The sequence below is a fragment of the Phoenix dactylifera genome, chromosome 16 (assembly GCF_051530095.1).
Source record: "Phoenix dactylifera cultivar Ajwa chromosome 16, Ajwa_hap1_PhDact_Kaust_v1.1, whole genome shotgun sequence".
NCBI lineage: Eukaryota > Viridiplantae > Streptophyta > Magnoliopsida > Arecales > Arecaceae > Phoenix > Phoenix dactylifera.
In genome coordinates this window covers 2,516,294-2,531,729 of record NC_143205.1, presented here as the reverse complement: position 1 = coordinate 2,531,729, position 15,436 = coordinate 2,516,294, and the positions used below count along the sequence as shown (strand labels likewise).

Genomic DNA, 15,436 nt, shown 5'->3' with positions numbered 1-15,436 from the left:
TTGGTCCGGCCTGAGGGCCATCAAGCCAGACCGTGGGTTAGGCTATGACCGGAGTAATTTTGGATTGGGTTTGGAACTAAAATTGGGTCCGGACCTAAAGTTAGGGTCCAAATTTCGAATACCATTGAAGCTGGGCTTGGATAGTTATGTGGCCCGGTTCGGGCCGGCCTGAAAACCGTGCCCCCGACTTAGCCTGAGAACCGAGCCCGGATTCCAACTGATGCAGGGACCCATTTGGTACTGTCGAAATTCCGGCCGCTGGGTTCGATGGGCTCTTCTTCTCAGGAAGAGACCCGATCCCTCATCAAAATCTTCGGCTATCGGCTTGGGTAGGGTTCTTGATTTCTCGTCTCTCCATCTCCACCGCCTTCCGATACCCGAAGCTCGTCCCTCATCGCCGGTCGCTGGTCGCCGGTCCAAGCAACGCGAAGTCCGTCCTCCTATCGTCGGCCGACTGCGGTTCCATTGAGGTGTCTCTCTTCCCCTCTCTTTCATCTTCGTTCTCTAATGGCCGACTTCGGTGTCATCACCGTGATCGGCCCAGCCCAGCCAGCCTCCCGTTAAGCTGCTCGCTGTAGGGGCTGAACCCCACCTCCACCTTCAGCCCCGTTGCCACCCCCACCTCCTTGAGCGGCACCGCCGTCGCCGGACTTCCTGGCTCGCCGCTGCTCCGCCTTCTTCCCAGTGCCGCTCCGGCACTTGAGCTGGACCCGAGCCAGCCGGTTCTCGAAGGTGGGGTCGGCCGTGGCGGATGCCGGGGTTTGGCCGGGGTGGCGGCGGAGGAGGAGACTTGCTCGGGCTTGGGATCGTCGGTGAGCGCCTGAGGGGCGAGGGGGAGGGGTTTTCTTCTTCTGGTGGTACGCGGGGAGGATTTCAGGGTGGAAGGGAGTGATGGATTGGGGATTTGGAGGGATTTGGGGACGACGCGGGCCATCCTCTCCTATTCTTTTTCTTTTACTTTCTGTTCTTTTTCCATTTATTTCTTCCTTGCAAGTTCGTATTTGATAGGACACCGTGGTTATGGTGGTGTTGTATCTTCAAGGTTGCTAGAGACACAATCACTCTCGTATTTGGAAACCATTCACTTTTTGGATTGAAAAACTTTGTGGATTGCCATTCCTCAAGGTTCTTCACATCAGAAATATGCATGCAGTGAAACTGGTTGGTCATGAGTTGCATGGCACTATAGTGGTTAAGATGTTCCCATTGCTGGAAGAGCTTGTGCTTGAGGCTATGCCAGAATGGGAAGAGTGATCTTGAGGAGAGGGCACCGAATGCTAAAATTTTTGGGTCTCGAGTAGTGGGTTTCTAAAATTTTCTAAAATGTTAAGATGTTCCCATTGTTTGGGCCTCGTTGACACCCAGTGTTCCCATTGCAATGTAACTCCGTCAACTTAAATGCGAAGTTTACGCAGGCAAGGCAATATATCAGTTAATCTGCTCTATACCACTCTTCACATTCCAGCATGTCCACAAATTCAAGCTATTCTAGCATGGAAATCCCTTAGCCTTTGTTGTACCATGGAATTCACAACCAACCTGTTTCCCATTGCTTGTGTTAACTTACCCATTGTTGAAATTGAGCTCTCTTTCCTATAACCAACTCTTGACCTATGTTCATTTATAAATGCTTGGTTCCTATGTGATTATCTCTAATTTCATAGAATTTTAAACTTGACTAAGACTTGGTTTCTTGTGTAGCTTAATCTTGCTAGTGGCATTAAGCTTTCTAATCATTTCGATCAGATTCTTGATTTTCATCTCTCTTCTTATCGGTTACCAAGTTGGCCTTCCAATGAGATTTATCCATAAAGTCCATTGTTAATTTCATGTCACCAAGATTTGAGTTAATATGGTATCGCATTGACATGGAACATCTCCTGGTACTGGCCCAGCGATCAAGACTCCAGCGTCTTACCTGTATTGTTACCTTATCCATGCAATATGGTGCAGCCTGTGTGGCCCGGTTCACACCTTACCTACAATCACTGTATTCACCTTTGGAATGAGCTGCCCTATATCTGAGCTGGCGCATGTTTTAAATCATCATAAATTGGTGTCTAGGTTGTTTACCTCACGGTGATATGTGAACACATGACAATCTGGTTCCAAGTTTATTTTGAAAAAGCATGGTTTCGCCTGAAGTGATGACATCAGTAACTGAGTTCTATAAATTCAGATTTTAAGCCGGTCATAGATTGGAAATTTCTCAGAAGAATAAATCAAACTGGGCGCTCTGAGGGTGTCCTAGGTAGGTTAATACTGAAAGATGAGCTAGTAGTCTCCATGAGACAAATCTTTCCCACTAGCCCATGTGTGTCGGGTGTTTTTTACCTTTTTAGTCTTAAAAGAGTGTATGGGTATATACACATTATGACTGCCTTCTAGAAAATAAGATTTAAGGACAATTGAGCTAATGTAAATCATATGGTTATAAGTTTATCAGTGGAAGAGGTTTATTGACCCACCAGAGCTAGCACTTTTTGTGATCTTGCTGAAGATCTGGTTCATACAAGTTTTAAGGTTGGAGTTCCTTAACCCTAAAAGTATTCCGTTGATGATTTATTCCCTTGCATCTATGATAGGTAACCTGCAATCAGTATGTCTAGCTCCTAGAGACATGTATGCATATATTTTGGGTGAGACCAACTATTTGGAGTTATGTTATGGTTTGTTATGGTTGGAGTTATGATAGGTAACCTGCAATCAATATGTCTAGTTCCTAGAGACATGATAGGCTCCTTAATCAGCAGCCTGTCCTATGTTTTTGAATTGAGTTTTCTTATATTGGTGTTTATGCTTTCCTATAACTTCAAGGAGCATTAAACTGCCCGTTTATAATAACTATTTGAGGTGAAAGATGGCTGGAGTGGCTGAGGTTCAGAATAGGCAAGCGAGACCTGTGCCACCTGCTCAGCCCAGGGGCCCTCCCCCACCTGCTCGCCCTCGTTTTGAGCCTGTTGACCGTGAGAAGGTATGTCCTTACTTTATATGCTTCTCTTTGTTAAATTCTCCTTTGCATTCCCAATCCATTGCTTTCCAATAGGCAAGCTGGTGGTTAAAAAAGCAGCACTGCAAGCACATATTCTTTAAGCAGAGGTGAGAGGAAGGGAGGAAACAGCTGTCTATCCTTTGCTTGCCGAAGACACCAAGAGGAAACTTTTTGGGGCTATTTGGTTGCTCCTATAGAAAACTATGCAGCTTAATCTAAGCTGGAAATACCCTAGTATGTTTATTAATGTAATTATAGCTATATAGTGGCTACAATTTTGCAATTGGTGCATTTAAATTGAAAAAGACTTTCATCATGAATTTTAAAGCATATAGTGGAACCAAGTTATGCCTAGCTGCTGGTATTGTCTTTGACCTGACGGCAAGTAGGTGACATCCATGTATGTAATTAAGAAAGATTATTATTATTGAAAGCCCGTTCTTCTAATTGGGAAAGACCAATTGAAATAAGACAACCATTTGAAAATCATGATCTAAAAAAAAATATTATAAGAAATAATGGCTATCTATTTATCTGATCTAGTATTGTTATAGATTTTGAGGGTAGGCCTTAGTGCAACTGTAAGATTGCTCTATTATGACTTGGGTGTCATGCATTTGAAACGTCAAAACAACCTTGCCCTCCTCTGACCTTGCCATGGTGGGAGCCTTATGCATTGACACACCATTAAGTATTGCTTCTCTGGAAATAAAATAATAGTTAGCTATTATAAGAAAATAGAAGATAATGGTGGTTGATTAACAATGTTATCTAGCATTATCACTTTGTTTTAGAATTCCTAAATTCATATAGAGATTTTGACAAATACTATTTTACTTAGGTGACACTGAAATTATAAGAAATTCACCATCATTCCATTATGTGGCATGCCGTTGTGATAAGATGATTGTTTGTTGATATATAAATTCTGATTCTATAAATATATATGATATATATTATTTCTAAAGTGATTTCTTAATTGTTGTTATTCTAAGCATATGTTTGTTACGGAATCATTTCTTTTATTTTAAGCGTTGGTAAAGGGAAAGCCTCATAGCGTGCTGCATGCCACATTTCAAACAGTGTAAACCATTAGCTGTAATTGGTGGGTGGGCATCTCTGTCGCATGATGGCTTAGGAGTGGAGAAAATAAAAAACAAGGTGGAATAGCTATTGGGACCAGGGAGAACCAGCAAAAGCTGTGAATAAAGAAGTAACTACAATCTGGACTAACTTGTTCACCATTTGGGAATAACCAAATAAGTGACTCCGAAAGCAGGGGAGAGAAGAGAGAGGGTTTTTTCATGTTAGCCTGTTAGGGCCAAAGCACTGCTTTTATTTATGGGTATAGATATAGCTATGCTTGTCTGATTGACTTATTATACTGTTTAAAATCATGAATCTATACCTGATCTCATGGATAAGATTTCCGACAACAGAAGTGGAGTTCATGTATTTGACTTGACCATGTGATACTTTTGAACCACGCCCTTGTTGATCAGGGTTATTTGACATGACTACGTCTTTTTATTATGGTGCGTTCAACAGATCTGCTTGGTAGCTGACATATCATTACTTGTTTTCCACGAAACTGCTTCCGACTATAGATCCTTGATCAACACATGCAAAAACTTAGCTTCTTGGGTCTAGAATACATCACCTATTGACTGATCCATTCTCAAATCATCTAAATGACGTGCTTCTTGATATTGCTAACATGGCAAACAGGCTGAAGTTTACAAAATATGAGATATTAAAGTCAGCCTCTGAAGAAAGTACAAAGCATCCAATAATTAGGACCATTGTTATGTCTCATTTGCTGGCGTGCAATGTATAATGCATGATTCCATTTTGAGCAGAGTGTACAGCTGTCAGTTGCCTCTGCTTTGTCAACCTCTGGGGTCTCATCTTCTCCACAAGATTGCGTGCTTTCCTCCATCTAATATTTGCTGTTCAATGCAAGTAATGTGACATCTGAGTAGACTAATGTGGGAATTGAACTGCTTTTTTTATCCTAATGAAGTGGAAAACAACAAATTAAGTTGCTTAATTAATCATTCAATGGCTCAGTTCTGAGCATTATTATATGTGCCGTCAGTCATCCCTGTTTAATCAGTCTGGTCGTCTCATCTTCTACATCAGATGGGGTCCCTTCATCTAGGCTTTAATGTTCAATGGAGGTGACATTAGATCTGAGTGGACATGTCAGAATCAAACCCTTTTTCTGTTTGAATTATTATATCAACTTCAAATCAGCATGATTATTTTTACCATTATTGAATCATTTTTCTGTTCATTAGTGTAATATTCAACTCCATATGCTGGAGGGCCATGGTATGTCGTACCGGTTGGTATCAGTGCATATCGGGCGCACCATACCATACCATACCGGTACCGAATCGGTAAGCGGTATGGGAGGCGTATGTTGATGTATCTTATGTTTTTTCTTTCTTTTCTCCCTTTCAATTTTTCCTTCTTTTCCATGGTTTGCATTGCTTTTGCTTTTCTTCCTCAGGGATGATTGCTTGCATTCACATACCGCCTTTGCATGACTTTCTTTTTGAAACATTTGCAATTTAGTAATTTTTTTAATCATATTCATTGAAAACTTGGTCTAAAGTTTATTTCTTTATGAGATTTTACTTATTTGTCCACATCAAAGTCATGAGGAATGCATGTTCTTTATTTGAGGAAATTTAGCAATTGGTTTAAGTATGACCTGCCCCTCTATTTTCATGAATTCTACATCAACAATACATATGAAAAGGTTGTCTGTTAATTCTGTAAATTAACAAGGCTTCATCTCACAGTCAATCAGATGCTTCTATATTAGCAGGAAAGATTCTGAAGGTTCTTTATTGTTTTTTTTTTTGCCGAAATAGTCGCCGGTTCTTGTTTGGTTCAAGGAGAGTGCATGTTCAGACTGGATCTTAACTAAACATACCATCTTCTTTTAAATAATCTAATCTTAATATTATTACTTCAGTTTTGTAGTGGTTGAAGCTCATTTTATTATTTCTTTCCAATATGTTATATCTGCAGCCTGCTCTTTATTATGATCAATTCAATTTTATGTCATCATCATCCAAGTCATTTCCACTTTAAGTGCACAAATTATAATGACATATTTTGCTCTTGAATTGCAGACTTGCCCACTTTTGCTTCGAGTTTTCACTAAGGTAAGCACAAGTTTGACCACCATATCTGCGTTGATAATTTTTTAGCAATTGTTCAAATATTCTCTTCTGCTGGAATTCATTATGCTTTTAGGTTTTCTGTCATGTTTCTATTTTTCATATTGTTCGAATATTCTTTATTGCTGGATCTCTAAGATACTAGTGGAACAGCATTCAAAGCCAAGGACCAGCACAACTAACCCTACAGAAAACAAGTTCTTGTCAGTCTCCGTCAGAGCAGAGTCAAAAAAAAAGCTTGTCACCCCTCACTTGGTCTCCAATTTATACCATTTTTGTTAGTTTATGCTCCAGATTTAGTTAAATGAATTAGCTGACTTGGGTAGGCCCTCCTTAATGGGTATTTATTCTTTAGCAACCAATGTAACTGAGTCATGATGTTATGAAGGCCTTACTGAAATAAAGAAGAAGGTCAGGACTGCAAGGTGCTTCTTCCCTTCTTCCCTCATCCACCTCAATTTATCTTCCCTCTTGTTTTACCTTTTCTTCTTTTTTCCCTACCTCTGAGACATCCTCTTCTTCCTTATTTGAGCCTTCCTTACCAATTCATTTTCTTCAGCTGTTATGTACTGCAATGGATTCAGATATGCCCAGATCTAATTGCATAATGGCAACCAAAAAATTTGGCAGTTTTCATTTGCTTTCATGGTAATATAGATCGAGATTGAGGTTTGTAAAGTTTTATGACCTGAATTTCAACTTTATGTGCATTTCTCTTTCTTCTGTCTTTTATGTCAATTAGAGTTTCTTTGGAATATAATGCAGTTATCAACTGTTGATATCCTCAGAAAGGAATATCACTTGCTATTTTGTTGAATTGAGGTTTGTAAAGTTTTATGACCTGAATTTCAACTTTATGTGCATTTATCTTTCTTCTGTCTTTTATGTCAATTAGAGTTTCTTTGGAATATAATGCAGTTACCAACTGTTGATATCCTCAGAAAGGAATATCACTTGCTAATTTGTTGAAAATTAAGGGTATGAATATACCAAGTGTATGACATATCATATTTGTACCTTTTTTTTGGTGACATGAGAAAAAATCTTTGGACCAGTTATAGATAAGTTAATATTTTCCATGTTGCATAGGTTTAGTAGTTATTGTTAGTCTATTGTTTTTCCTATAAATTGTATCTGAATAAAACTAGGTCCTTATTTTGTTGATATACAGAATGGGCTTTGCAATTAAGCTTTTTATTTATTTAGATATTGATTTATTTACTACTTACACTTTATGTGCAAATGTATGTGGATGAAGGAAAAAAAACATTTTCATAGTGACAGTGCAAAATCTTTGAGATGATGATTAGAGAAATGATTTAAAAACCCCCAAATCCACCTCAAAATATTATTTAATTGAAACTGTTCTTTATTTTCCTATTTGTTGCTGGAAATGTGTATAATTGATAATAAAAACAGTTATAAGATGCCTCCTTGATATAGATTTGAAATATGTTAGTAATCTATTTATATACGGTAATCTTTCTGGCACAACCCAACAATGTGCAAATTTGTGATGTCACTATTTGATGCAAGGTGTAGCACCTTGTGGTCCCAATAATGTGCCTCAATATTTTTATATCAATATCATACTTTTGACTGACGTGGTGTCTAAATAAATATTCATGTTTTTTTGGTTTATTTGAAGAATTATTAATGGGAATTACTCATGCTGTTCCGGTTGAACATTAATTTAAAAAATTGTTATTAGGAATGGTTATGTAGGGAGGAATTACGACAAGGAGAAAGCTATATGGCTAGCCAGTTACCAGACTAGCTCCCAATTCAATGTGTTTCTTGACATGGCGCTCATGAATGACCTAACTCCCTCAAAGTCAAACGGAAGCTCTCTGAATCATGCTAATTTCCCATTCCATGTTGGATTGGAAACTATTTTGGCAACTATTTGAGCCATGTAGCAGTGCTCTTACAACGAAGAGTAATTAAGCTGCCAGTTCTTAGTAACTGAACTCCTAGAAATCCTGTTGGTAATATGAGCCACTTTAATGTTGAACTATTGCTGCTCAAGAACTCTTTTCATGCATGAGAAAAAGAGTTAAAAAGTTTCTTAGAGATTGAGGGGCAATAGTTTTTAAATCTATCTTTTCAATATTATTAGTTCATGAGGTGATACTGATGATTGGGTTAATCTGGTAATAGGTTAATAATTAATTCTTAGGGTTAATAGTTAATTAATTAGGTTTTAGAGAAACTCTTAGTTCCGTCAGTTCAAACACTTTCCAAGTAATGTAAGGAAGAGGAAAAAGATAACATTGCATAAATAAACAGGTTCCTACTAAGAAATATCTAAAAAGATTGAAGATAATGAGAGAAGGTTCAGAGTTCAAGCTATCAATGGAACAACAGCAGTGATATATTCAAATCAATACACAAGTGACAAACAAAAGATAAAAATAAAAAATAAATAAAAAATATATACATGCCTCTTCATGCTTTCTGGATTCTGTGCCTCTTTTTCATTTTCACCATTCTGGGGAATCTGGATTAGCTGTAAGAGCTTTTTGAGGAAAGATATAAGGTCGAAGTGGAACAAAGCCAATGGTAATCCAATATTATACTACATAGTAAATTAAAAAGAGTGCATGAAAATCTGTGTAAAAATACTATAGCTTGAGATGAGAGAGTTAAGAATTTGAAGTAAATAGGAAATTGTGGTTTTGTTTAAAGAGCTGAAATGATCCAAGCAGAATTTAAGGGCCATGATTCTTTCTTGACTAAAAGTTTTTCTCAAATCTAATCTTAAACCAATGCATGAGATGTATTACCATTTATGGACTTGTTGATCCAGCATTGGAGGTTGTAATTACAATCCCTATTAAACTGGAGAATATTTGTAGGGTTGATGGTATTGGGAGAATACTTGTACAGTCAATATTAACTTAATAAGATTCAAGAGCTATATATGGTCTAAATTGACTAACAAAATCCAAAGGCCGCGATCGCTTCTGGACAAAAATTTATTATGCTTTTGTTTTATGGTGTAAATTTGCTCTTTTGCTTTTTTCATGGAACCAATTGCTAGTTGAGCTTTAGTGGTGTTTAAGGGCATGATTAAGTGTAGGCTACCATATAATTGTTAGGAATACCGTTTCATCTACCAATTTAACAGTACCATTTGATCTAACAAAGTAGGATAGGTTGACATTTGCAGCCAACTACCTAGAGACTTGGTACTTTTTTTTGATTAAAGTTTTTTAATTGAACTGGCATTATCAACTAGGCACTTAACATGAAATATGTTAAAATGTGGTGCAACTACAAGCAAGGACATACAGTTAAAGATATGTTTTGTTGAAATGTGCTGTTTGTAGGAATCTCACAGATCCCACGCGTGGCAGAGAGGCAATTCAAATGCAATATAGGTCTCTGAATGTGGTTCTCCTTTCCACACTAAAAGAAATCCTTTTGCCATATATTGTTGCATTATCTGTTGGTTTTAAGTGGTAGGATGATATTTTTGCAGTCCATGTGTACTATAATTGTAGAATACCAGAGCTTGCCCTAAATAGAAATGATTGGCAGTTGAGCATTCATAATCCAAAATAGATAGGAGAAGGCTTGCTGGTTGTGTTTATGGTAGTCCATTTGTATGGTACCCATCCCAGTGAAGGACCACATCTACTGGAAATCAGAATGTCTTGTTTGCTTGGTCTATTATTCAAGGAAAAAATGTCATCTGCACTGTTTACCTGAAGGAAACTTGACATGGTTTGAGTTCTTAGTACAAGAAACTCATTGAAGATAATTCGAAGTTTTCATTACAAAGTTAGTAAATCATACGAACATGATTTTTTTGTCTAATCAGTTAATACCATTATCATGTTATTGCTCACTAAGTATCCTAAATTAACAGTTCTATGGTATTCATAGTCAATGCAATCCAACATCAATGGTACTTCAAGAATCACGTTATACTGTATTTTGTTGTCTGATGTGAATGGTGCAATGCCTCATCATCATGAAACCTAGGTATCTTGGATTATGCTACAATAGACAGAAATGCATAGCGATTCAGAATGGTGCAATAGTTATGTTTAGAGCGAAAACTTCTTAGGATTACATCTTTTCTATCAGACTGTGGTTTGGAATTATATGTTTGGACTAGTATTTATGTTCTGAATAATACTGGAAATGGATTCGTTATATTGCTGTAGAACATGCTTGTTCATCATTAAGAAGTCAATAAGACTACATAAAGTATTTATTGAGAATTTGCATATTTTAATTTGTTGACGTGCAAAACATCAGCTGATATGATTTAATATCTTATTTTTTCTTGAAGCCCTAACTTGATCAATATGTATGATACACGATGTTTCAAAATCTGGCATGATCTTCCAAATTCTAAATATGTTGCCTGGAAATTTCCTTCAGACATCCTTTTCCTCTTGTTTTAAGTTCATTACCTTTCATTAACAAAATCATGCTTATTTCTAGTGCATCTAGTGTGATCTGTACTGTTAATTCTTCACATATTCTCTTTTTCCAAATTAAACATCTATATCATCATAACTCTCATACAATTCTTACAAAGTTGAAGGGCTGCAAAATAAGAGATCATAAAGAGTTATTCATCTTAATAATACTCCTCCACAATGCTTGGCTATGTATTCCTGATGTTTTCAATTGCTCATTTTGCCAGTATGACCTCAATTGGGTGACAGTGATGGGACATGCACAAGCAATAGTCTCATTAGGTCATTGGCCTATACCTGATAAAGAATGTTTCCAGTAATACATCATTGCACCCTGTTTCAATACAGTGGAAAGTATTTGTACAACATCTTAATCGCATTATCTGAAATTGCTTCTGGATTTCACCAGCCTACATATACCAAAACTGTTGTTTTAACTCGGCCAGTCAAGGTGCTTCTGTTGTAGATTTGTCACTTGTAGGATGATATACTTCGTCAATTATTTTGTTAATGGTTTGTCATTATTTGACCACCTTTTTCTCTTTCTCCTTATATAGATACTCATATACCTGACGTATCAGCATCTTGTTTCACTCTCATGATTGCGTAACTTGTCTTAGCAATATTATTATGGCCCATGCGTGGAAGTCATAATTTTTTTTGTCTTTACAGATTGGTGGCCATCATCCCAATGAAGACTTTGCTGTGAGAGGAAAGGAGCCAAAAGATGAGGTTCAGATATATACATGGAAGGATGCATCGCTGCGCGAACTCACTGACCTCGTAATGAATTCTTAGAAACCCTTTTCTGGTAGCTAAGCTTTGTCAATAACATGCTTATTGTCATTGCTATCATTTTATAGGTCAAAGAGGTTGTTCCTGCAGCAAGGAAAAGAGATTCAAAGCTCTCATTTGCATTTGTATATCCTGACAAGAATGGTCGTTTTGTTGTGAGGCCGGTAAGAGCTAATTAAGATGAAACATTCATTTATACCTTCTCTTTTTAGAGGATAAACAACTTTTGTACAAATGCATATGGAGTAATAGGTGAAATTCCTTTGTGTGTTTTGCTTTGGAACTTGGGCAGTAAGACTGTAGTCCGTTATTTTAGTTAACATAATTTAAGTTATGAAATTTTGATAGGAACCTAGGATAGATAGTCCTTCGATGTGACCAACTCTACTAAAACACAAAATGTATAATTTGATTCTAGTTACTTTATAATGATGTTGCTGGTTTCATTCCACTTGTATCTGTATACCATCTATCTAAAGGAAATGAGTGTGGATTCTTTGCGGACACTAACATGTGGCATCTTCTGTGTCCCAACAATGGCGGCTGCACAGTGCAAATGGAACAGCATGAAACCTGGGGCACCTCGCCCCCACCACTGCTGATAAATCCAAATATTTCCACTTGCAATTGATTTATCATCAAATGCCAAACAAAGAACCAATCAGTGTACCAGATTTATTAAGTATCTAATCCTTCATAATTGTTCATATTCAGATCTTGTTTGCCAACTTTAACTTGCTTATTGCAAATGAAAAATGCAGGAGCTATAATTTCCACCATCAAATTCATATATTGTACATCTACACGGTTGATCCCTCTTTTTCATCCTTTTTTTTGCCACCTAAAGCTACCTCTTTCTTATTCTAATTATAGTACTTTTTTCCTGTTGTTTGGATATAGTGCTGTAGAAGAAATTGTTGATCCATTTACTAGATCAGTATATGAAATGTTTGTTTAAAGGAGAAAATGAGACCCTTAAAGTTTAGTACTCATTATGTTATTATTTCTACAATTATAGTGGTTAGTGGAAGCTCGTTGGTGTAAGGATTCTGCCCTCATTTGATTCCATTTTTCACACATTTACAAAAATACCCTTTATGAGAAAGACTACATTTTTTTTCTTTAAGATTTGTTCTCCTTCCTTTTTATGAGCCGCTGCACTCCTCTCTCTCTCTCTCTCCCTCTCTCTTTCAATATCACAAAATTTATGCTCTGTTTTTCTTTCCTCTTCCACTTCACACACAAAGTGCATGCATCAGGACTTCTAAATACTAGTTTATTTTGATCTCATGGAGCATTCCAGATTATCTGGGTGTGAGGTTCTATTTGGTGTTTCTTTTTGTGCCAAAAGAAAAGGAACTTTGATCACCAAAGCCAATGTGTTACCCACAAAGCATCTGCATCATGTCTGCTAATACTAGTTTATTTTGATCTCATTCTAGACCACTTTTGGTATGGACAAGTGGCAATTGGCCTGCTAAATACTAGTTTATTTTGATCTCATTCTAGAGCACTTTTGGAATGGACGAGTGGCAATTGGCCTCATCCATTCCATTCATTACTGCCAATCTATTTCCCCAATTTCTTTTTTGTTCTATTAATGAAATTTGGTATTCTAGGCAAGGTAAATGGCCTGGCACACCACACCATTCCATCCGAGACTGGCATGATATCTTCAGCTGCATTCTATTATTCCTAGAAGTGGCATTCATTGTGTCAATGGCTATCTGAAAGTATCACACAGGAAAAATATCTTCGAAAATTCTATTTTTCCTATCTAAACCAAGGCTTAGTATGTGAACAAGTTTCAAATATCGAAACTTTTAGACAAGCATGTTTCTTTCAATAAACCTACCAAAGAAAAATAAACTATATCAACAAATCTGGCACACATGTTAACATCAAGTCAATTTTGATCAAAATATTTTTGCATTGCAAAAAGAAAAATAATCACATAAAACATAAATAAAGATAGAGGCATGCAAAAGGGAATTATAAGTCACTATAGCCCTCATTACATTATTGTTGGTCTCAGTAACTAGAATCAATCCTTGTCTCGTTGTATACAACATCTGGCAGTAGTGGTCATGGCCAGCTCAAGCTTGTCATGCAGGAGTTGCGACTCACATGACTTTAATGCTTTGGAATTGATGGAGACTTTATTTATGTTGCATGCAATATTGTGAAAATCATTAAACATGTAATGCAACATATTGGCTTTGGTGAGTATGCCTTCAAAATAAACAATTACAAAATCTGGAGGAAAAATACAAACTTGCAAAAATGCTAGCTAAGCTGTTGATTGCTGCAACCAATGGAACCCAAGGGTCTACAGCAATAAACGCAGATTTAACTTTTTTTCTAGGAGAAAGAACACAAATTTTACATTACTAAGCTCAAACTAGTCAATTGGTTTTTTATGTTTTTACAATTGGCTGTTGAAAACATATTGTGAAATGGTAAAAACCCGATTGACTATTTTAAGCTTAATAATGTTAAATTTGTGTTCATTGCTATACCCTGTTGGTCTTTAATATACTTTTTTGCCATTTCACAATTGGCTGTCAATTGCATCTGGAATATTATGTGATAGGCATGTATCTTGGAGGCTCAAAGAAAAATTTTATAGAACAACAGTATGGCCTGCCACATTGTATGGTTCAGAGTGCCGGATACTAAAAAAGGGACATAAAACCAAGCTGAATGTAGCAGAAATGTGAATGTAGGATGGTTGCATGGTAAAACAAGAAATGATAAATAAAACATGAATATATTAGAGGTGCTATCGGAGTTGCACAAATTAAGGACCAAAGTGATGGAAAATTAATTGAGATAGTATAGACATGTACTACATAGATCTGGGGAGTCTACAACAAGCGAGGGTACTTTGGTTTGTGTTAAAGGTGGTAAGAAAAGGAGAAGACCTAAGGTATTAAGGTTGTGTGGAAAAATATGGAGAAACTTGGAACAACATCAAAGGTGGTGAAGGAGGATTCATAAAACTGACTTTAAATAGTTGAGAAAAGGCTAGATGGTTATAGTTATATAATTAGCTGTCGAACTAATGAACCCTCCACTTTTTTCATCTTGTCTTGGCATTAACATTGGCTTAATTTTTATCTAATCAAAGTCAGACAATATTGTCCACATGGATTAAGGAGGTTGACATGTAAACCTAATCTGCCTCTTCATTTGTTCCATGGTCCTGTTTTCTGTTGCATTACTATCATGCTAGAGAAAAATCCTGTATCAATCAGAAATATACCCTTTTCATAACTAAAAATGAACCTTGCATGCATGCACATGGTATCATTGCTTATAAAGCTTTCGTTTTTCTCCTTTTTTTTTCTCATTTTGAAGGTGGGGATGACCTATTCATATGGAAATGGGAGACGAATGGATGATGTGAAGACACTAGCAGAACTGAGCTTTCAGGTAGGTATCAGATTGAAAATTGTAATGCCACTCTGAGTAAATTTAGATGTTTCTCTGATTATTTCACTTTTTCTTTTTTAAGATTGGAGACTACTTGAGTGTTGCGATCCTCTAGAGATGGGCATAATCAAAGAGTGGAAATATCTGCTGATGGTAAGGCATGGTTTGTTCCAGATGACAACTGTTTTGTATGAATTGCTGGCAAGGACCATATATGTTATTAGTCTGAACGAGCACACCAGACTGATTAATCTAGCATGTTAAATTTGTTTTTAAACTTAGAAGTATTTTACAAGTGTTTGGCTTTTTAAGTAATCTTGTGTTACCATGTGTTTAACTTCAACTTCTGTTGAATGGGGAAGGGGGTCAAATTATATATATATAAACAAAGGAGCTGCTCTTGAGTGAGAAAAAAAGAGCTCAAATTGCAACAAGAATGTTAAGTGGATACATACCCAACATCAACCCTCAAAACATGTGGGTGGCATTATTGCTCATGATTTGTTTCACATGAACGTAATCTGCAAGTGACCATGCAATCTAATCATGCCGATGGCTATAACATATTGAAAAACGCGGGTATA

The 15,436-nt window shown here is 36.9% G+C and overlaps 1 protein-coding gene across 3 annotated transcripts; it reads left to right on the top strand.

Moving 5' to 3' along the window:
- Window positions 1-247: 247 nt before the first annotated feature.
- On the top strand, window positions 248-15,167 carry SAP18 (SIN3 associated polypeptide P18). Of its 3 annotated transcripts, none has more exons than XM_008796454.6 (7): window positions 248-470; window positions 2,861-2,974; window positions 6,139-6,171; window positions 11,295-11,405; window positions 11,486-11,581; window positions 14,778-14,852; window positions 14,935-15,167. In XM_008796454.6, the coding sequence occupies exons 2-7, from the start codon at window positions 2,861-2,863 to the stop codon at window positions 14,965-14,967; spliced, it is 462 nt and encodes a 153-aa protein (XP_008794676.1). In that variant the 5' UTR covers window positions 248-470; the 3' UTR covers window positions 14,968-15,167. The 3 variants fall into 3 exon arrangements, with proteins under 3 accessions (XP_008794676.1, XP_026661851.1, XP_008794677.1); XM_026806050.4 differs by having other exon boundaries at window positions 274-470; window positions 2,818-2,974; XM_008796455.6 differs by having other exon boundaries at window positions 276-470; window positions 2,854-2,974.
- Window positions 15,168-15,436: the final 269 nt, after the last annotated feature.